Raw genomic sequence first — 24561 nt, forward strand, 5'->3', positions numbered from 1 at the left:
AATTTACCTGGGTTAAAAATACTTTAGCCTTGGTAACAAAATAGCAATAACGGATACACCGGTAAGCATGTGTCTTGTTTTCATTTCATTTAATCTATTTCTTGATTAGTTTCAAATAGATAATGACCATATTTGTGCTACATTATATCACAATACATAAATTTTAAAAGGACCCAAATAAATGCGTTATATTCGAACTATTTCTTTTACGGTTTGAGTCCGTCGGTCTTCCTTGCCGTTGAATAACCACTTTCGCTTTGCAATCAGATTTTGTTATTAAAGAAGCGACCCTTACAGCACATGCGCGGATTAAGGTCAACAGAAGTCACATGCATACGAATTTATCTAGGTCGATTTTTTGTCTTGTAAGACAAAAAATATATAGACACCTATTTCATGCATTTAATGCATTTTATTTGTGGATATCAAATACAATTATACAGGAAAAGTACAAGTCAGTAGAAATAATTCAAAGTTAATGCAAATTTCAACAGAAACAAAAAAAAAAATACGAAAATGACAGCTAATGCAGCTTTAACAATTTACAAATGGTCTCAGTATCGTATTAATTTTCCCATAGACCTCTATAGTGAAGTGCATATTTTTAGGATTTTTTAAAAAATATGTAAATTGATTCAATAAAACTTTCACTTATGTAGCATTTCTAAGGACATGTGAAAAAATAATTTCCTGCAAAGAAAATAGGGTGAGTCCACGAAGATTGGACAGAAAAGTAGTCTTGAACTATAAATAGCCATTTTCCCTACTTTCACTTTCGTTTTGCACTCACCTAACCAACCTTTTCAGTGGAACATTTTTATGATATTATGTTAGATTTTCTTTTAAAAAAGTTCTTCATCTTACAGTGTGATGTTTGCTCTATTTTTTAAGTCATTGTTCATGTCTTTTGACAAAACATTAGTTTGTAGAGAGGCAAAAAGAAAATGCACTATATTTTTATGGCATCCATGTTTTGACGTACACCCGCTCAGGGATATGCAATACGATACTGGTACCAAATGGATGATGTGAGGGAGGGAAGATAAACATTAACTACAATAACTGCTACTGTAACAGCTGAGCGTCAAGTACATGTACGTCAATGTTATGGGTGTAACTGTTATATTTAAATAAGAGAGGAATTTATTTGTCTAAAAATAAAATTTGGTATTTCCCAAATTATACAATTATAGAAAGTCCCAGTGCAGTAGAAAATGAACACCATATGTATCCAAAAGGGTTTTAAGACTACATTAGGGGTCGGATGGGGGTCCTACGATATTTCCTTATATGACGGTCCTATTGCGTAAATACCATAAAGAACCCTCACATTATGAGTACACGATGGGGTCTTATGTTATATGGTCCTTTACTCCATATAGGACACTCATATAAGAATATATACGAGAGTCCTTTAGAGGAATATAATATACCTATTGCTTAATATTTTAATGTATGTTGAAATCTCTTCTTTATGGTAAAGAATGTATTGGTGTCTAATAACTACTTATCAGGTACATATATGAAATCACTAGACCGTACTTCACAAAAAAGTATTTATTTTCAATGTATCAATGTTTTGATCACAGAATAAATTTCGAAAAATGAACCAGGAATTGAAAACTTCAAACCGTAAGAAGATCTCATAGTTAATTTGGACCCTAGGATATAACGGAAGACACCACAATACATATAATGTAATCTAGTGATGGTGTCTGATATATTCTGAGGGTCCTACATAATAAGGATGTCCTTTCATATTATTCATACGTGTAAATATTTTAAGAATTTCAATTATTTATGTCAACAACATAGCGGTGTCCAATTTGTAATTAATTTTTTCATGACAAATATAAAGAATAACTGTCAAGAATTTTAAAAATTTAAAAATGTTAACAGCCCATAAGATATTTAAGAATATCTTAATAATATTTCCTTATATGACTTATATTAGCATATATAGAATGGGGTCCTATCGTTATAATATACATATAGCTAATGCTTAAATATAACAAAGAAGCTTATATGCGATCATATTGCTTAAATATAACAAAGAATCCCCATATTAGGAATACATGAGAGATCCTGTGTTATATGGTTCTTTACTTCAAAGAGGACACTCATATAAGAATATATATAAGGGTCCTTTTAGATGAAAATAATATACTTATTGATTAATCTTTAAATGTATGTTGAAATCCCTTCTTGAGTATAAAGAATTTATTGGTGTCCGATATGTTGCTTAAATGGGAATGATTTATGATGTGTCCAATGGTGTATATTAAAGATGAACAGTATTCTTTATATGCATGGGGGAGGTCCGTCAGTTTCCATGATGTTCGAGGATGTTGAGAGCAATGTAGGACCCCTACGGTCATTAAATTAAAAGGAAAATTCACAAATAATTTAACATCCAGTGGGTTTCAAAAAAATGAATCACCTCAGGATGTTTACCTCAGAAGTAAACTACATGTATTACATGTAAAAAATTTACCTGAAGAAATTTATCGTATCATCTTAAAATGTCAATAAAAATATTACAAAGCAGGAATAGACAAAAAGAAATATTATGGAAATGTACAGGTTTTTTTTCGCACGCAGTGATTATCGGATAACACTCAAACGAACAACTTATCAAATTAAGATAAGAATATTTTTAATGAAATATCAGTTTTGACATACAGATATACACTTTACCAGAAGTACAGTGTATCATAACAGTATCAATAGATAACAAGAAAACTTTCAGTGTATATACATGTAATAAAGACAATATTTACATCATAAGTCTATAGTGTTATTGAAATATGATGACCCATTTCCATTTTTTAAATAAAATTCAGATACTAATGAATATGTGTTTAATTATAAAATAAAATCATTATATTCTTGAAATAAACTGATATATAATTAGAGGCAAAGTTAAGGAATAATCTTCTCGTGTATCTCAAAGTCTAATGATTTTTTCGTAGTTCATGTCTTAGTTTGGCCCTTTTAATGACAAGTAAATAGGATAAATATCCTATTCTGGACCCAAAATCGAAAATTCGTTTTTCCAACAATTGATCTTGTTCACGAAGCAAAACAATTTTCCTTTGAACATAATCCCTCTGATCATAAATTAGTGCACTGGTTCTGAAAAAATAAAGAAAATGTGTTGAAAATGAATTATTTAACAATAACAATAATGATAAACATTAAGTTAGATATGTCTTACAGACAGCGAGAACCATATGGTAGGCATTTATTCCATATCTCCTCAATTTATTATTCATTCTTTGAACACAATATAAAATAGGACAAAAGTCCATAATTTGCAAAATTTAACATATCATTATTAAAACTCAAGTTATATTTACAAATAGAAATAACTATTTTGTAAAACTAGAGCTAAAATATAAAACCTACAAAACGTCGAATTATTAAAGTGATGCAAATATGAATCTGTTTAAGTATTTGGTAGTTATACACAGTTTACAACATTAATTAAGACATGTCCTTTTACCTCAGAGATTCTGTTTGGCTAGATGTGAATGATGCTTCCGCAGTTGGCTGGTTAATTGATTCATTTACATCCATACCATGCCCTGGTATACAATTAATGAGGTTCATACTATAAAAAAAACTAAACATAAATTATAAAAAAAAGTTGTTACAATAAATTATTCTAATATATACTGAGTAAAAAAAAAGTTTAGCAGCAAAAAGTTGAAAAATCATATACCTTTTTCAGAGGCAAAATGTTAACATATTTATCAGTCTTAGTATGAAATTGATAATGGTTTTCATTTAAAACAATCACAAAGTTTTCAACTAAGGACTGTTTTCCTGGTTTTTTTTTTCTCTGGCATAAAAAAATTAGCCTGTTTGGATAAGAGTGAAAAAAAAGCAGTTTTTCAACAACAAAAAAATGTGTGTTTTTGTATTCATGGCTGATTAAAAAAAAATCACGTTAGATGAGTGCAAGTTGCTAATTAACGATAACAAAACTGTTGTTAAGTTCCTTTTTCATTAAGCCAAAAATTGTCCTATGAAAAGTTATTCCATAGGAAATTTCAAACTTTGATTTTGCGGAAAACATCATTTGATGAGAAAATTTAAACGTCATTTATAGATGAAAATAAAGTTTGAAGTACAATGTTAGACATACATGATTAGATATTTAAAATTTAGCTATTTTTGAAATATTTTAACATGGTCGAAAATATGTCGCTCAACTTTTTTTGCTCAGTATATAAGACATGTTGCTTAATTAAATGAGTATCAAGATACAGGTCAAGAATTGTTAACAACAGTGACTTCCACAGTGAAAAATGTATAGGAAATAATAAGAAAACGCATAAGAATCCTGATACTGTATGGTAACACCCCTCACTAAAAAAAGTTCCTAGTTTCTAGGAAGCATAATATTTCAATAATATTGTTTATTGAGAGGACATATTTGACATCAAATTATCAGTAGAATCATGTGATACACCTTAGAAGAAAACCATATATTATAAAAAGTCGACACCCAGCTAAGCAACTAACCACAACCTGTTTATAAATACAGTTAATTATTCAATTATTTATTGTCATTGCAAAATTCTGTTCTTACCTTCTGGATCTTTTATTGTTTTCCACGCTGCATTTTTTCAAGATAATGTTTTAGCTGAGTTTTCACAGCATCATTTCTATAATAAAATACATTTCAATTTAAGTAAAAGTACGTGTAAATCATATATACCCAAACAGAAATAAACATTAAAGTAAATGAAAAAAAAAGCATCATATTTCTGATAATAAAAAAAAAATTTATTAGCCATCTTCAAGACGTACTGATAATAAAAACGAAGAAGAGAAAATGTATAAAGACTTTATATTTGAAAAAAAAAGTTTGATGGAAGGGTCATTATTGGACATTAACATATACTGATGATTTTATTATTATTATTATTAGTTATTTTTTTTTTTTTTGGTCTCTGACAGATTTCTAACTTGGAAGTAATAACGATATCAGCTGGGATTCGAACATGAAATACATGTATGTTAAATTAAAAAGTATTATTGTCGAATTGGTAGCAGAGGACAAATGTCACACAGTTTTGTTTTCATATTTATAATTTGTTTCTCCAAAATGCATGAGAATTTCACACAAGAATAATGATATATTTACATATTTTTGTAATCAGTATCATTATCGTATCGTGGTAACATTTATTTATATTGCGTTACTTAGTGTAAAAGTAATAACGCGTAAACGTTACGCAAAACATGAATGACCAATCACCAAGGGTCAACAACATATCGGTCAGAGATTGGGCCAAATTTTGTCTGTGTTTGTGCAAAAACCATCTGAATATTCCACCTGAACTACGCAAGCATAAGGATGTCGTCGAATTATTTTATGTGTTATTGTACAAATGAATTGGACATATCAAACATGTTGTAAAAGAAATTGAATAATGGCAACACGTGAGTGTTCGGGAAATGAAACGTTAGATACCTGCGATTTTTTAAGTAAAGTTCGTAGAAGTTACTGGCCGCTGTGAATGTCCAATAAAGTAATGGTTCTTTAACATTACAATATATGCGGACAGCTGCTCATGGAAATGCAGAGAACATCTATGCTGTACGTAATGCATCAATATGACCACAAAAACACCGAACAGTAATCGAGGAAAAAATCCAGTATACGTTTGTAAATTATGACGAAAGTTGCATGCATGTTGGCTTTTTTTCGCAAAATTCCGACATGACTCGTTTCAAATGTAACCATCGTGAAATTTTTGTCAAATATCTGTGTCAAAGGTATCAATTTTATAAACAGATTTTAACAAATCAAATTAAATCAAAAATTTTATTGTCATATAAACAATTAAACAATTTGTGACAGAAACAATAAACACATGAACAAAATAAAATCATTTTACAATTCAATTTCAAATGAGGACCGAATGAGGCCCACACAGTTTGTCATAAGTCAAGAATCAATGAGTTCACAAACTGTGTAACCCCGTCACATGCCTGTCCCAAACCAGGAACCTATAGTCCAGTGATAGTCGTTGTTTTTTGTTTTTAATTGTTCATTGTCAATCGTTATTTGTTTAGGTCGATTGTCTTTTTTGTGAATAATTTCACATTTTTATTTTAGGGCCCTTTTCTCCATTGTTGAAGGCCGTATGGTTACATATGGAAGTTTACTTATTTGGTCTTTACTATTTAACGGGTTGCTGTCTCATTGACAATCATACCCGATCTCCATTTTTTATATCTATAGATTCTGTCTGAGCAATAAAGAAACTAACACTAGAACTAATTAATAAATATTATGATGAGATGTTTAACACAATCCTAATTTAGTGAAAACTAATGAATAATAATTTATTTCAGTACCCATGAATCATGGACCACACCATCTGGCACTACAACAATAACCTTCTCAGAACCAACAATTACAACAGCATCATATCCAATCAATACTACACTGACAGCAACAACAACACAAGAACCAACCACAGCAGATCTAATGGACACAACCAAAATTGGTATGTTCACCTTTACCTTTTTCAAGAATAGAGCAAATGGGGAACTTGGTCACTCTTTTAGTACAGTCATATCTTCCACAGAAAGTGCATATCATTGAAGCAAATAATGTGAAACAATTAGGTGAAAATAGTAATCATATCAAATTAGTTGTATTATTGTAGGATATTTCATTGCAATTTTTCCCCAACTGAATTCTTACATTGGTGTCAAGTTTGTTAAAAGAACAAAAGGAAAGAATATGGTGTCAAGTTTGTTAAAAGAACAAAAGGAAAGAATAGGATAAAAAAAGACTTGCAAAAAATGTGGGAAATGAATACAATACATCGTAAAATGACAGATATTTAGTTACTTGATTATCAGACTAATATCTAATTGTGTATTTTTTACTTTCTATCAGGTTTAATAGTGTGGGCCACATGTGCTACTGTCATCTTTGTCATCACAGCAATAACCTGATATTGTGTAAAACGCAGATCAAATGGCTACATTCAAGTTCCCGGCACCATCCCAAAATCCATCATATACACCATCCACCATACTTACTCCACCTTTCCAGTCAACAACACCATCTGTAAGGTATCATTCTATATCAGAAGATTCTGACAACTCATCTGCAAAAATAGTAAAAATATCAAATATTTAACTTTAAGGGCTATATTTACCTAAATATGGTGGTAATCAGCACTTGAAATCAAGTTTTGGGTAAATTTGAGCAAAAATTTGATTAGAAATGAGGAAAAACTCACTTTCATTACTGCGGTTAAGGACATATAAGCATTTCTATATGGCAACATGGAAAATCCATTTTTGAGTACTTTTTTTGCTTTAGGTGCCCTTTACTTGTCATGTTTTATTGTGAAAACACTGTATTTACAAATTTAAAGCCAAAGATATCACCTTTTGCGAAAATTTAAAGATTTAAGGTTTTTGACATGTGATCAAGAAAAAGAGGGAGACATGTCAGACATAAATTTTAAAAAATAGACCAATTTTTCAGAAAATGACTACTTTTAAAGGCTATCTCTTTATTAATATTGTTAAAAAACAAGTTGTGATTGATTTTGTTTATTTGAATTGTCAGAAAAAGTTCTTTGCAAATATTTAATGCATTTAAGTATGGTAGAATATTGTCACTTTTTTGCTCGCGCAACTTGGTTACCCTATATTTAAAAATCAAATATTTAAAAAAGTGCTTGTCACATTTCACTGAAACTTTGCAAATGCATTCAGTATGTGTATAGGAAGATACTTGTATAGTTATTTATTTTTTCTAAGACAGAAAGTGACTCTTAAGCTGAGGCCATGGCAAAATGATAAGTTTCTTGGAATAGCTTTAAACTACTTGAAGATCTTGTAAACTTTGCTATGAGAGGAATACACTACAAGAATCCTTCAAAATATGCAATTTTTTAAGTTATAGGTCCAAATTATGGAAAATTGGTCTTTTTGGCTGAATTTTATGTCCTATCTTGTGAAAAGTGTAGAAAATTTAGTAAAAATATCAAATATTTAACTTTGAGGGCTATATTTACTTAAATATGGTGGTAATCAGCACTTGACATCAAGTTTTGTGTAAATTTGAGCAAAAATTTTGATTAGAAATGAGGAAAAACTCACTTTCATTACTGCGGTTAAGGACATATAAGCATTTCCCTATGGCAACATGGAAAATCCATTTTTGAGTACTTTTTTTGCTTTAGGTGCCCTTTACTTGTCATGTTTTATTGTGAAAACACTGTATTTACAAATTTAAAGCCAAAGATATCACCTTTTCCGAAAATTTAAAGATTTAGTGTTTTTGACATGTGATCAAGAAAAAGGGGGAGGCATGTCAGACATAAATTTTTAAAAATAGACCAATTTTTCAGAAAATGACTACTTTTAAAGGCTATCTCTTTATTAATATTGTTAAAAAACAAGTTGTGATTGATTTTGTTTATATGAATTGTCAGAAAAAGTTCTTTGCAAATATTTAATGCATTTAAGTATGGTAGCATATTGTCACTTTTTTTATCGCGCAACTTGGTAACCCTATATTTAAAAATCAAATATTTAAAAAAGTGCTTGTCACATTTCACTGAAACTTTGCAAATGCATTCAGTATGTGTATAGGAAGATACTTGTATAGTTATTTATTTTTTCTAAGACAGAAAGTGACTCTTAAGCTGAGGCCATGGCAAAATGATAAGTTTCTTGGAATAGCTTTAAACTACTTGAAGATCTTGTAAACTTTGCTATGAGAGAAATACACTACAAAAATCCTTCAAAATATGCATTTTTTACGTTATAGGTCCAAATTATAGAAAATTGGTCTTTTTGGCTGAATTTTATGTCCTATCTTGTGAAAAGTGTAGAAAATTTAGTAAAAATATCAAATATTTAACTTTGAGGGCTATATTTACCTAAATATGGTGGTAATCAGCACTTGAAATGAAGTTTTGTGTAAATTTGAGCAAAAATTTGATTAGAAATGAGGAAAAACTCACTTTCATTACTGCGGTTAAGGACATATAAGCATTTCCCTATGGCAACATGGAAAATGCATTTTTGGGTATTTTTTTGCTTTAGGTGCCCTTTACTTGTCATGTTTTATTGTGAAAACACTGTATTTACAAATTTAAAGCCAAAGATATCACCTTTTGCGAAAATTTAAAGATTTAGTGTTTTTGACATGTGATCAAGAAAAAGGGGGAGGCATGTCAGACATAAATTTTTAAAAATAGACCAATTTTTTCAGAAAATGACTACTTTTAAAGGCTATCTCTTTATTAATATTGTTAAAAAACAAGTTGTGATTGATTTTTTTTTATTTGAATTGTCAGAAAAAGTTCTTTGCAAATATTTAATGCATTTAAGTATGGTAGAATATTGTCACTTTTTTGCTCGCGCAACTTGGTTACCCTATATTTAAAAATCAAATATTTAAAAAAGTGCTTGTCACATTTCACTGAAACTTTGCAAATGCATTCAGTATGTGTATAGGAAGATACTTGTATAGTTATTTATTTTTTCTAAGACAGAAAGTGACTCTTTAGCTGAGGCCATGGCAAAATGATAAGTTTCTTGGAATAGCTTTAAACTACTTGAAGATCTTGTAAACTTTGCTATGAGAGGAATACACTACAAAAATCCTTCAAAATATGCATTTTTTTAAGTTATAGGTCCAAATTATGGAAAATTGGTCTTTATGGCTGAATTTTATGTCCTATCTTGTGAAAAGTGTAGAAAATTTAGTAAAAATATCAAATATTTAACTTTGAGGGCTATATTTACTTAAATATGGTGGTAATCAGCACTTGAAATCAAGTTTTGGGTAAATTTGAGCACAAATTTGATTAGAAATGAGGAAAAACTCACTTTTATTACTGCGGTTAAGGACATATAAGCATTTCCCTATGGCAACATGGAAAATGCATTTTTGGGTATTTTTTTGCTTTAGGTGCCCTTTACTTGTCATGTTTTATTGTGAAAACACTGTATTTACAAATTTAAAGCCAAAGATATCACCTTTTGCGAAAATTTAAAGATTTAGTGTTTTTGACATGTGATCAAGAAAAAGGGGGAGGCATGTCAGACATAAATTTTTAAAAATAGACCAATTTTTCAGAAAATGACTACTTTTAAAGGCTATCTCTTTATTAATATTGTTAAAAAACAAGTTGTGATTGATTTTTTTTTATTTGAATTGTCAGAAAAAGTTCTTTGCAAATATTTAATGCATTTAAGTATGGTAGAATATTGTCACTTTTTTGCTCGCGCAACTTGGTTACCCTATATTTAAAAATCAAATATTTAAAAAAGTGCTTGTCACATTTCACTGAAACTTTGCAAATGCATTCAGTATGTGTATAGGAAGATACTTGTATAGTTATTTATTTTTTCTAAGACAGAAAGTGACTCTTTAGTTTACAGACCACCAATTCAACCAATGAGCATTTGGAACGTATGCAAAAATAGTCCTACGCAGAAATTACCCCTGTTCCTCATAGTGCTGTGAAAAAAGTTCTCATCTCATTTAAAAAATTTAAACAGTTTCTGAAAGGAAAAACATTTCTGTACATTTTATAGGTGCATTTTGCTTCTTGTGATGTGAAGCCTAATCTCCATAACGATTTCTAAATATACCCCTATCTTGTGAAAACACTGGGATTTCCCATGCTATTTATAGACACTTCACTTCCGGTGACCAGTACTGCACTGCAAGTCTGCTAACCCCACATGCCATTCTGAGGATTGTGAGCTGACATATGTAGAATCATGCTGATATATAGTCATCTGCCGGTTAAAGTTAAGGTAAATTCCAGAGAAGCCATTGAATATTGTGAAATTAGCATAGAAGCCTATGGGAAGTGGAATTAGTGGTTTTTAGCCTTAAACTCAGTCACTATTTCTACTTCTGACCCGTTTAATGTAAAATGTAGGTTTTGCAAATGTCTACCTTTTGAGAAAATCATTACTTTTGTTTTTTCTACATTCACTTTTAGTTGCCAGTTATTACAGTAATCATTGAACTTGTTCAACATATTTTGTAGATTATCGGCTGACTCCGCCATCAACACTGTATCAGCGTAGAGTAAAACGAATAATTTCAAAAATATATCTAATTCCCTTTCTAGAGTATCGTAATGCTAGCCAAACCGGTAATATTCTCGTTTTCAAAGAAATCTTGTAAATCATTTACAAATATAGAAAAAAGGAAAGGGGAAACATTTTCCCCTTGTCTGACCCCCATTTCACACTCGAAATAATCTGATTTACAACGGTTATATGATGCACATGATTTGAGATTTTGATACAAGTTAAAAGTAACATTATATATTTTCCCATTGATATTACATTGTAACTTTTTATACCAAAGTGCATCTCTCCAAACTTTATCAAACGCTTTTTCAAAGTCAACGAAGGCACAAAATAGTTTTTTTCTTTTAGGATTTCGAAAAAGGAATATAGAGTAAATATGCTATCGGTTGTAGAGTAGGACGGAAACCAAATTGATTTTCTTGTATTAGATTTATTTCATTTGAGTAATTGTACAATCTGTCGTTAAGGACTGCGGTAAACAATTTTCCTAAACAGCTAAGAATGGTTATAAGTCTAAAGTTTTTTGCATCAAGGGGATTGCCCTTATTTTTGTATATTGGTATGATATTACCTGTTAGCCAATTTTCTGGTATAATCCCCGTTTCAAAAATCATGTTAAAAACCTTTTCACAAAGTGGGAGGAACAATGTTGACGTTGATTTGATATATTTATTTACAATGCCATCTTCCTCACCTGCCTTGTTATTTTTGAGTTTCTTGATACATTTCATGATTTCATCAGTTGTTATTGGCCAATTCACTTGCTCGTTTATCTGATCTAGAAAAGGATTGTTTAAATTAATAGTCAGTTCATTTTCTGCTTTATTTAAATTTTTAAAGTAATCATAAAGATCTGTTATTGGAATATTTGGATGCTTTTTAGTATTCTTTCGGATCATATGACCTCATGTTTTTTAATTTATTTCTCAATTCTCTTCTATACATTTTTTGAGTTTTGTCAAGAGTTTTCTTGTAACGTTTTTCAGCTTCTGTGAGTTTTTTCTATTCGTCTCTGTTCTCCTTTTTTTATATTTAGGTTTTAGTTTTCTGAAGTTTTGTCTTTCAAATTTACATTCATTGTTAACCCATGGCTTGTCTGATTTGGGGGATTTATGGTGGGTTTTATAAGACTTTTTCGGTATATATATACCAAAAGTACGTTTCGCACTCGTCAGAAATATTTCACACATAGTATCTACAATATTGTTCATTTTACTTTTATCAACAGATTCGTTTGGTGTGCTTTCAATTAGATTTAATAAATCAGTGATTTTCTCTTCATCTACATTTTCTTGAAATATATGTGTTTTCGTTGAATCCCAATTTTTAATCTTATCACAATTTCTTCAATTTTGTCATATGTGTCGGGTTTAAGATAAGGCGAACCTTCTGGTGGAATATAGATATCACTGAGGACCAGGTCCTCGTCAGGGGTCAATAATTTTGATCCATAGTGTATAATCTGAGTAATTTTCGAGAACATCGATAAGATTTTCTAGCGATTCTTTAAAAGCAAGTAACATACCACCTGATTTGTTATTACAGATTTTTCTATTTTTTACTTTTATAATGTAGCCCGGTATATATATATGGTCAAGATCGTCCGTCTTTGTTTCTTGTAAGCAAATAACGTCATTCCTGAAAATTAATTCAATAAACTCTGGACAATTTAATCTTTGTTTGATGCCACAACAATTCAAACATAAAATGTTTATTTTTTGTTTTTCTACATCGTTATCAGACAACAGGGAAACATCATTTTGAGTCTCGTTAATATCAAATGAGTCGGAAAAAGAAATCGTTAAGTTTGATCGATCGTTAGAATTTAAATCATTAAATGTTGCGGACGGTGTGATATCAATGTTCATCCTATTATAGAACTGTCCCGTTTCATTTAGATACCATAGTTCATTTTCGAGGAATGAAAAATATTCATGCAGATTATAAAAAAATACAAATACAAGGGTTACATAAACAGTTACTACAACACATGGATTCAAAAGTGTCATTTACATCAATATTTACAATGCAATTCAAATTTAAATTCTAGTCTGACATTAATTCGGGTTGTTCCCCGTGGCAACCCTAGTATACATTGTCCGGATTCGGTGAACTATCCGATTGTCGCTGCCTCTTGTAAGGTCTATCACCTTCTTTAGGGGTACTTAACAGGCGGTCCCTATACGGATAACCCGGCTCGGCAACATGTTTCAAATTATTTATTGTTTCATCATTTTGAAAACTGTTATTTTCACCAATGTATTGTTCTCCGTCAATGAAAAGTTTGTCTCGAATCAAGGCCACTCTTTTCCCTTGACGCCGTGCCTCTTTTTGGACGGGGTACAATTTCTTACGGCGATCCTCTACATCTTCCGGGAACTGCTGGTGAACGCCATATGGAGTGTTCTTTAGCCAGGTTGCCTGCTCAAGAATATGGCTAAGGTCTTTGTGATAAATGAACCTGGCGACTATGGGTCGTATTTTCCCTTGAACCCTTTTCTCGAACCGATGAATATTGCCAATCTCTACGTGGTAGTCGATTCCGAGTTGTTCCTGGAGAAATATTCTAAGTTTTCTCTCAACATCTTCATATTTATGCTCAATAAGATTTGTAAATATTAAATTGTTTTTCATGGAACGGCATCTTCTACAGACTCTTGAATTTTCTTTATGGTTTCATTGTCGCAGTTGGACGATAACCTACCACTTCCTACGGCCACCTGCCTTTCGAGACTTTTTATACGCTGGTGTAAGGTATTGTGAATGTCGCTATGTCCATTTGCTTGTTTATCTTCTATCTGTTTTATTCTGCTGTCGTGTTTGATCATGTTGCCCGTATTTAATTTGACTTAACCGTTTATTTTATCAAAAAGGTTGCTCACACACTGACAACTTTCCTCAGGAAGCTTCTTACAAAGATCTTCATTGTCAATTTCAACCTTCCGTACTCGGGTGGTGACATTAGATATTTTGTCATTTAAATCAGTCAAGCGTTTATCTATATTCTTTTTCCATTTTAGACATTTTACTCTCTATATTTGTTACTATCTGTAATATCATATTCAAAACAGTCGCATTGTTATCGTTTCCCGCATCAACGATTTTTTGACTCTCGGTTATTAGTGACGTAGCCTCTGTTAGTGACATTGTTAGTGACATTGTCGTTGTTGATTGGCTATCATTCGAGGTCAAAAGTTTATATTTACAATCATTCGGTGTTCTTACTACGATTTTACTATGAGTGCAAAGTCCAATTTAGCAAATATTGTCGTGAACTGTTTTTGGCGCACTGTTTACGATAATTTGTACCCTAGGGTCATAATAAGGCCAGGTCTCAATGAAAAAGTTCAATTACATGAAAAGGAGCACAGGATGAGTTATCAAAATCAAATATCGGCACTAGTATAGTTATATTTACATTTTGGCGAATTTTTAAGTCCGAACACTATATTAAACTATCCAAATTCGTCAAAAATACTCAGAGAAAAAAATAACGCCATCTTAACCTAATCACATGACACTAACCTCAAATAAAAAACTAATTCTAACATAACTAATTGTAACATTATAAATAAGTTCTCATTGCTCAAAACTGTGAAAGTACTTTAATTCTTGGATACCAATTTTTGTGGATTAGGGAAGAAACACAAAATCGTGGATTCTTGAATTTATGGTTGTGAGATTTTTCAGTATACATTTGAAATATCTTTTTCGCATGGAGCTAAATTTAGTGGTTTGGCCCTTCCACGAAACCACAAAAATTGGGACCCAGTGAACAATAATACTTTCATAGTAGCATATTCTTCTATTCTTCCTATGGGAAGTGGAATTAGTGGTTTTTAGCCTATATAGTAAAGCTCACGGTGCTCGCTGAATTAGGTAATGCCTACCCCGTATTAGAAGAAATAGTAATTCGTATGAAAATTATATTTCACAATAACATGAGTTTCTGCGAAATTGGGAAAATCCATGTACAAAAATAGATTACGATATATTTTTAAACATTTACATGTATTTAGTGATGACCGACAGGAAATAACATCAAATATTATGAACGTAGCTGCAATTTTGTTTTCATACAAATACACACTCTTTGTGATCATAATTATTATTGAAGTGAAAGAGTAATCAAGGGAAGTAATATTGATTTTGAAAATCCCCAAATTATTTGACGATTTATTTACTTCCGTTTCAAGAAAAGAACAACAATGGACGTTGATGAAGTAGAAAAAGCTCTGAACGAGTCTTCTGGACCAATGCTTGAACTGTCGCCTGTACAGCCACTGACTCTAAGGACGAGGTTTTGTAAGGTAACATTTTTTTACATTTTTTTCTTACTTGAATGTGCTGCGGATAGGTATTAAAAAGTGCTTTAGCCTTTAATATAGTTTTCGAGTTTAATGGGCCTAGATGGAAGGATAAATCAGTGTAGTTTTTTGTGTATTGTACTTATCAAAGTAAAAAATGGTAAAGTTTTCTACTATTTTGCATTAAATAGAGGAGGGGTCAAAGATCAATCGACCCCCATATACATATACTTTGGTGAGTAATGCAAGGAAAATCGTGCTTTGTAGGTGTTATGAAACAGGTAAAATGCAATGTTCACATGTATAGAACTTTTTCCGACAAAAGTTGACTATTTAATCACAGAACAAAATTGCCTCTGAAAATGGTTATATTCTAGTGCATTTTAAATGATTAAGTGATTATAAGACACCGTATATATTACAATATATATCTGAATATCTCTGTACTGAATAACAAATAAAATAAACACAACTTTCTCGATTCAATTTGCCAAATTTGTTTGAAGTTGCAAATTTTCACATATTTTAAGTAGCAGTCCACCTAAGAATCATGCAGTGGGTGATTTATCGATATCAGACATTTGAACCAAATTGACTTGCAATATGTAGGTTTTAATGGAAAAACAAGAATTAATATAAAAAAAATGAAAATGTTTTCCCAGTAACCATAGCAACGACCATTTCTTAGCAACCACCAATTTTGGGCCTACAAAACACAAAAACATCACAATTTGAATGTATTTTTTTGTATCTAATGGTGGAAATCTGTCAAACTACATAATTATATTAATGAAGTATGTCTTATGAAAAACAATTTACAATAAAGTACAAAGCAATCAGATTGGTTTAGATCTGGTTACCATAGCAACCAAAATTCTTAATTTTGGACAATTTGAAATGTACGAAAATAGGCTATGTTCAGAACCGTTTTGCTAACAAGAGCCAAGAGCAAGAAGATACTAATTAAATGTATGCATGGATGTGTAGTTGGTGCTCTCCACTGAAACATATCAACAATAAAAATATGTAGCATATCTTTGTTTTTTGCTCATCTGCACCCAGAATCACCCCCTGTAAGAATTTTTCTTCTCAACGTTTTTAATACAAACTTTGTCCAGACCATAACTTTTTTGTCTTTTGACCTAGACTTCTAATATTTGGTATGTTGGTATATCCTCTCAGGGAAGAGTTTCAGTGAAACTTGCATGATTCTTAGGCGGACTGCTACAAAACTACAGTAACTACACGTAACTATACTAAAATTGTAAAATACGAAATCTGTTCCCAGACAACCTATCCTGTTACAGGACTGTTGGTACACCTGAAAAGCATTATTATTATCTAACGTAACTTATTTCTTGACATGATCAATATTTTAAAGTGCTTTTTTAAGCAGATAGATAATAGTTTTACACATTTTTGACTTATTCGATAATTGAGCGGCCAATAATGTTCGTTTTGAGGAAAAGACTGGGACGATTGGAAGGAATAACAGGTTATCGATAGTCAAGACAAAGGGCCTTAAATATAAAAAAAACAAGAAGAATAACATTTATTAATTTAATGGTGCAAGAATTTGCTAAAAATATAAGCGACTTAAAAATGAAAAAAAGTTGTAGAACAGACGTATACTCCGATTACCCATTCTAACTTCACCCCTTCCCTTCCTTGACTAATAATTCCATAAACGAATAAGCTGCGACATCTGGTATTCAAGTACCAGTCTTCATAAAATTCAGAAGCTGTCAGTGGTAAAGTGATTCGTGTTGTAGAAAAAACCCACCAAACAAACTAAGCTTTTTTACTCTACATATGCTATATTTTCACTTAACGGTAGTTATTTCAGCAATCAGATCTGCATTTTGAGAAAATCATAAATTCATGTCCCACAAAAATCAACCGAATGAAACCAAATGAAGAACGATGACTCTTGCTAAATGTCAATTTGATGTACGATCTAAATAGTTCAATTTTAAAAGCGCAACACTTAAATGAAAAACTAAGACTTGTTATGTGTCTAGTAATTGGTTCCAAAAAGAAATAAAACTGAATTCAGTAGGTTTTTGACACGAATGAATCAATTTCTGTCTGATTTTTAGAAAGACTGCTGCTTAAAACAATAACCGAAAAACCAAGTAAATGTAAACGATTACGACGTACGTAGCACAATACTGCACATGTACGTGTATTCATACATGTGCAATGATTCAGTGTTGTTGAGTTGGTTAGGAACAAAAATATGCAATTGTTTTGTTTAGAACTAAAAGTATTACAACCACAAAAAAGTTTTTTTATCATACACGTAAGAGTAATCAAGGGAACGAAGGTTCTAGCGGAAATCAAAAGAATGTAATCCAGGGACAAAGACCAGGCATGGAAAAGAGACAATCACAACAAAGGACATAAAGTAACTAAAATAATACATACAAAGTTGCAAAAGTAAATGAGCAACTCGAACTCCACAAAAAACTAGGAGCATGGCCAGGTGCACCGTTAGGGTGAGGTCCTCTGCTTTTCTATAAACACCTGCCGAGTTAATTGCTCATTAAAAAATCAAGTCCGGAGTATACGAAAGACAAAAAGGAACACTATGACATGCTGAACAAATTAGTTTTCATGGTGCAGATGGATACACCGTAACGATCCACGAGCTCATGATGACGACCATGAAACTTCTGTTGTGATGACTTAATTCAGTTTTGTATCAACATTACTTTGTTCCGGAATCCTAAGTGTAAGACGTCTAGCGCGATACAAAGAGTTATAGTTATGGCAAGCTCTGGCACAGCGTATGAGTTGTGATATGCAAACTGCATATATACATGTATCATAAAAATGTCATAAAATAAAATTTAATTCATTTTTATTTTTTCGATTAGGTAATATGTATAATACCAGTATTGATTGTTTTACTAGTAGTCGCTTTGGTGGCGTTTCTAGTATGTAAATTAACCCCAGACAACGAGCCTTTTCAACCACCTGTCCCTACACCTGTCCCTACAGAGCTTTACATAGAGAATAGATGCATCTATAGTACGGCAGATGGTATGTGATCACTCACATTATATATTAAGTAACCATAACCAGTCATCACAAAATTACAGTTATGTGTGCCATAGAAGTACTACAAAAATGAAAATTAATTTAATACGCCCGTATAATGGTATAGCGGGGGACAAAATGTCAAAAATAACACATTTAACTGAACAAATCAAGCAGAAACTGATTGAACGAAAATCCTGGTCTTCATCAGAATCGGGGAATCATCTTTTTTTATAAACACAAGACGAGTTAGGACAGCATGGAATAGTTAAGTAAAAATACACTGATCGAGCTCATTCGAGCCTTCCAACGGGATTAGGACTCCCACTGCAGGACAAGCTCATTATTCGGTATATGATCTATTTAATTGTGTCTCAGCACCGTATTCTGAAGTTATTCTTTTTTTTTCAGAGACAAAAACATACTTACAAAAAAACCCTTTTGGGGACCGTTGTGATCTAGGTAAGAGTTTACATGTATTTACTGCAATGTTTGTTCATTGGAAAATATGACATACACTGTCACATTTAATTGTTCGTTAAAAATGCTGTCACTTGTGCAGTTGATTAAGAAAGAGATATGTAGCTAAATTTAGTACATGTATGATTATATGTATTTTCTTGCCAGACGGAGCATTTCCTTGTTATTTTTTAAATTACTATACCGCCGAGATTTATCCCTTTGATCTTTATCTTAAATGTTTGAAAAGCAAGTAGGCATATTTCCAAATTATATTGCGAAATGCACATATAGATTACCCAACAGCTTTCTGGAAGTGACGGTACTCGGACTTACTACGGTTTATTTCGGTTAACAGGATATATAACTATTTAATTAAGTTCACATTCTGTCTAGTAGTAATCTGATAAACGCTCCCTAAGTTTGTTAATAGATATATACGGTGCATTTATGTAACTTTTTAAACCAGAACAAATCATTTTAAGCTACTTACCTAGACATTGATTTGCCCCCTACATAGTTTGTTACATCTGTGGGGGTGGATAAATCTGTTCTCTCGCGTCTGATGATACAAATAATTTTTGAAGGATACTTGGAAGGGTGAGGAGTTGATGTGTTTTACATGTAAGAACTAATCCGACATCTGTTACAATGCAAAATGTACATGCCGTGATTAGTCACTTTTAATCTGGACCTAAACGAGGTTCGGTGTCATATGTACATTTATATTTGTAGTATGCCAATGTATATTTAATTGAAATGTAATTCTTTTTAAAAGTATGCTGAATGACATTAAATCAATACAAATTGTATCTACGTTTGGCATACTTAAAGATTTATTTGAAGTTTTAGATTTTGTTTTGTAGGCTCTGCGTTCGTGAACAATACGTGTGCAGAATCGGGTGGTATGTATTTATTAACGACGCGACAGTTGAAACTTTGAAGAGAGGAAAATTGTTTTATATTTGCATCCACTTCTACTGTACATCTTGAAAGATGTTTTCACAAAAATGTCTTCATGTAGATTCGAATCTCTAAGTTCAATCACATTTATTGTCAATTTTAAGGATGATCACTGGTGATGCTCAGTCATTTTGGTAGAATTTTCGAACTTTCCTGATGTTATCCATTCAATAGCATACATATATTTACCCAGTGACGCCCACGTTTTTGCATTATTTCATTAAAATGTTATTTGAGAAGTTTTTTTCCTGAAATTCTTATTTCTTTAGGGCTTGATAAAACCTATTATGGAAAATTCAAATAAACCCCAAAATTTAAAAAATGCATATATTTTTGAAAACTAGCATACTGACCTACCATTTTTTTTTCTATTCATATTGTTCTAGCATGAATTATTTGAAAAGATTTCACAATCTTTTGAAATCATTTTTATTTTTAAGCGGAGTAGCTCACATCATTAAATTCATTGTTTTTTTTTACCAAATACAGCTAAACGTACAAAAAATACATGTACAATGTATGCTAGCTTGTTGATATATTTTCCACCAATTATTATTAATAAAGCATACAGTGACATCGAAAAAGTAGTATGGGCACTCAGGCAGATAAACTTACTTTACACGATTTTCACACAAATTAATTTCACGCGATTTTCACTTAGTTTGTGACGGAGTTCACGTGAAATTCTTGTGAAGCTCAATTGACTCCAGTTCCACATGAACAATGCATGTATTTGTCGGTAGACATACATATGCTTGCAGTTCACTATGATTTATGATCACGTTTCAGTTTTGTGTGAGGAATGCAAGAATGGTATGCTCCTGCCTCGGTATTGTTTCTGTGACCCAAAGGTTCATTGTGTTCGAGACCAGATCGATGGAATGTCGGCCAGAGACGCTAATAAGTCGTATAACTGTAAGTGTTTTCGATACACGGTTTTAAGACAATCAATTCCTGTCCTACATTGTATGTGTAGGTCTTATCATAACTTTACACTCCCCAGATATATCAGTGAAGGTTGTTTTAACAGCAAGGCCCTGTAGTAACCATTTCACTGAGTTTTTAGATAGTGTTTGATTGATAATGTCATTTCTTTTCTTTCATTGAAAAAAGACCTTTTTGTGTTAACAGTGGAATAGTTGATGAGCATGCGTGGAACATGCTCAATATACACTTCCGCGAAGAAAATTATTTTGTTCTACCCAAGCCCTACCTCGCGGAAATGTATATTTAGCATGGGCATAAACTTATCACAAAAGGGTCTTTTTAAAATCCACACATTACATGGATCTTCTGAATTAATATTCTTGATAATGGTCTAAACAAAATCATATTTTGAATTGCATGTACACGTATTTGCTATTCTATATATTTAACCAAGTGTTTCGAGCATAACCTGGGTCGTGTTCTCTGCCACTTTCCCACCCTGGACATTGTACTTTTTGAATGGTGTTTGTGTATATCTGTGTTTTACCAGTGTTTCTTTAGGGCAATTGACAAAGGAGTCGTGATATTTCAGTGGACGCACATGTTTTTTAATCAAGGGAGATATTTTTTTTAAATTTTACAACAGAATTACTAAAACCTGGCTTACAATTTCGGACTAGAATAGTACATCCCTCCTCAAATTGGATTAAAAACAAATCATTGCATCAAAGTTTCGGAAATTGAATATCAGTAACTAAGGAAACCAAAACAGTCTTTAAAGTCTAAATATTTTGATTGTCACTGCATACGTACATGTATATGTTTTTTTTCAAAAATAAAGTCTATCAAGTATTGTCATTCAACCACTTGACTAGATTAGAAATTTGACTGGAATTTGTTTGAATACTACTGACTTACCAAATACAATTCTGAGCATATAAGTAAACAAACAATTCATTTCATTTTTTCATGATTCACGATAATCTACTTTTCTGATCTTGCACACTTCATTTCTTTTAGGAGATTATTATTCCCCTATACTTAGTCTTATCTTAACACAAATAATCTTGCTGAAGTTTCATAGTCTGCTTCGTGTTGATCTTCGTTCATTGTGAATGGGTGGTGTAGGTCGTAATCCAATTTATTTCGGAGATTGTGAATCTGACAGTTTTACTTTGGTATTTCGAAATTTCATTGTTTTGTTATTGGATAAGTTACAGGTTAAAGTCTTATTTCCAATGCTAACACTTACATGTATCATGTTACATTTCTTATTAACAACTTCATCCGGATTTTGTTCATACATGTATACTGTAGTGAGTTTGTTCTCTTCTCGATCGGTTTTATGTAACAAAGAGTCTCCTATTTGGACCATTGTCCGTTTTCACCTTTGTTGGTATTCCGAATGTGCATATAACTTTATCAAGCACTGAAATTATTACTACATGTTTACTACATGTTTGCGCTACCTCTTTTAAAGAAGCAACCATTTGATTTTTTAGGGGGGAGGGGGCGCTAGGATAGTCTTTAGCACACAAGAAAATATCCACGACGAAAAATTTTATCCTAGCCCGCCCTCATAAAAATCAAATTGTGCTTCATAATCTTACCGGTTTACTTTTTTGTACATTCTTGTTTTTTTTTCAGGTTCTGTTTGCCAGAGAATATTTAAAGAAAGTATGTATGAAAGCAGAGCAGAAAATGTTGAACAGTGTAGGGATGTATCTGACAGACGTGTAGTCGATTCTCCAACGTGTAAAGATGGTTATAAAGGTGTGATGTGTAACATCATTACAAAAAGAATCTGTCAAGAGGAAGATAGTCAACCACAAAAAACTTTGAAAGCATGTAAAGAGAAGGGCTTCAATGGAGACGAATGTTTTATAAAAATCAGTAAAGGGACTTACCATTTATGTCAAAGTTTAAAAGGTAAGGTTGTATAAACTTGATCCTATAAATCTCTTCCCTTGTTCATACATTTATGTATTGCATTGTTGTTTTGTGCATTTAAATAGATCATAATTAATCAGAAGTGCTAAACGCAATATATGATTTAGAAATTTATAATTGTAACATATATGTACATATGGAAAATAAAATATTATATCCTATACCGTACATATATGTACATATGGAAAATAAAGTATTCTATCCTATATTGTACATATATGTACATATGGAAAATATAATATTATATCCTATACTGTACATATATGTACATATGGAAAATACAATATTCTATCCTATACTGTACATATATGTACATATGGAAAATAAAATATTCTATTATATTCTGTACATAAATTTATTGTAGAGCTACAACCCCTTGGGTGTCTGTAAAATATAATATACAAGAACATGTGTACAGTAACATGTATTTCCAACTCAAACTACTTGTTTATTTATATAGATATAAAGAAGGAGAACTGGCAAAATTTGAAAGAATGCAGTGTTCGGGTAAGTCATTAACTACTGGTTATCTAAATATGTATATATATAAAGAAGGTATGAAGGTCGATATATACAGTGCTAGCTACTATTTTATTGCAATCGAGGACACATGGGTTTAATCTCATTAGGGGGAAGACCAATAGATTTTTGGTGGGGGGGGGCATGCAATTTTTTTCAGGTCAGAAATTTTATTTCCAGCCTGGTGAAAGTCAGATTATTTATTATCATCATAACCTTGGCTAGATGTGCATATCGGTGTTACCAAAATACGTGGTTTGGGTTTCAGATACCCTTATACCTATCATCTTTTTGTGGCCAAAAAATAAACTGAAGCATTTTTGTATTTTTTTTTGGTTACATTTTATACCTATTTATACCTCGGTTACGCAAAAATCCATTTTTCACGTTTTTTTATTATTCGAACGTCTTTGAAATTCTACAAAACAAAGTCAACTGATACATATATGTAAATGTATATATTAATGTATCGTATCACACAAAAGCCTGTTAAACTACGCTATTCTGAAAAAATGACAAAAACAGGTGATATATAAGAAAATTTATTCTTGAATTCTGAAAATTCCCATTATTTCGGTTTTATAGTAATTGTCGTACACAAAGCAAGATCTAAGCGTTTGAATTGATCAGATATGTTGAGTACATCGATTTTTGTCTTAATTATAAATGCCGAAAGTATGAGTTCTACAGTGTCAGTATGCCGTGGATGAGAATTCTGTTCGATACTGAGACCAGTTTTCTAGGGGTAGGGATAATATTTTTGACATGTTTTGAAAATTCTTTCTTGCAAATTAGTTTTTCGTGGTTTGTTTATGTCGAAAATTAAATTATCTATCGACTGACACCAACCATTCGCTGTTTTAGTTGAGCAATAACTTGTAGAGTCGAACTTACGTATTTTTTTACGGAGAAATCGAAGATATATTTTTTTGATAAATTCTGACCACAAAAATCGCTAAAATTCATCAAAAGAGTCCCAGAAGTATTAATTGTGTTAATACTATAAGTAAACAGAAAATACTAAAATAAGTCATTCTTACTGAAGCATAAATACTCTAGGGGTTTTGACATGGAAAAATACGTCAATTTGAGCGAATTTTTCTGTGGGGTATGGGTACATTTTTTTTCATTTTCCCCAAAACCCTGTTACCGGAAATTTCTTGGTACTATTGTACATTTGAGACATTGAGCAATTTTTTTATAAAGGTTTTGTGGGGATCAGAATATTTATTTTTCAATTTACTAGCCAAGATCAGAATATTTATTTTCAATTCACTAGCCAGTG

At 31.6% G+C, this 24561-nt stretch overlaps 1 protein-coding gene and 2 long non-coding RNA genes across 13 annotated transcripts in view; 2 read left to right on the forward strand and 1 right to left on the reverse strand.

The window, feature by feature from the left end:
• Nucleotides 1-7305, forward strand: LOC148603873 (uncharacterized). Of its 3 annotated transcripts, none has more exons than XR_015916879.1 (3): nt 1-61; nt 6373-6527; nt 6926-7305. It is a non-coding gene; the product is annotated as an uncharacterized LOC148603873 (long non-coding RNA). The 3 variants fall into 3 exon arrangements; XR_015916878.1 differs by lacking the exon at nt 1-61 and adding an exon at nt 1007-1094; XR_015916877.1 differs by lacking the exon at nt 1-61 and adding an exon at nt 4683-5023.
• Nucleotides 2847-19591, reverse strand: LOC148603874 (uncharacterized). 9 transcript variants are annotated; one of them, XR_015916868.1, is made up of 6 exons: nt 19411-19588; nt 11804-11887; nt 7072-7139; nt 4598-4673; nt 3506-3624; nt 2847-3135 (listed from the first exon to the last, which is right to left on the reverse strand). It is a non-coding gene; the product is annotated as an uncharacterized LOC148603874 (long non-coding RNA). The 9 variants fall into 9 exon arrangements; XR_015916875.1 differs by lacking the exon at nt 11804-11887 and having other exon boundaries at nt 3506-3587; nt 19411-19591; XR_015916870.1 differs by lacking the exon at nt 11804-11887 and having other exon boundaries at nt 3506-3613; nt 19411-19590.
• The window catches only part of LOC148603875 (uncharacterized), a 13086-nt gene continuing 3620 nt past the window's right edge, over nt 15096-24561 (forward strand). Inside the window, exons 1-7 of the mRNA XM_088553710.1 lie at nt 15096-15419; nt 18296-18461; nt 18870-18920; nt 19784-19822; nt 20670-20795; nt 22455-22736; nt 23218-23264. Coding sequence (XP_088409836.1) covers nt 15318-15419; nt 18296-18461; nt 18870-18920; nt 19784-19822; nt 20670-20795; nt 22455-22736; nt 23218-23264 — 813 coding nt within the window. The 5' untranslated portion in view covers nt 15096-15317. The remainder of the gene's footprint in view (nt 15420-18295; nt 18462-18869; nt 18921-19783; nt 19823-20669; nt 20796-22454; nt 22737-23217; nt 23265-24561) is intronic.

This window comes from Perna viridis, chromosome 11, assembly GCF_037379345.1.
Source record: "Perna viridis isolate PV_CMFRI_1.1 ecotype Kerala chromosome 11, ASM3737934v1, whole genome shotgun sequence".
Classification (NCBI taxonomy): domain Eukaryota; kingdom Metazoa; phylum Mollusca; class Bivalvia; order Mytilida; family Mytilidae; genus Perna; species Perna viridis.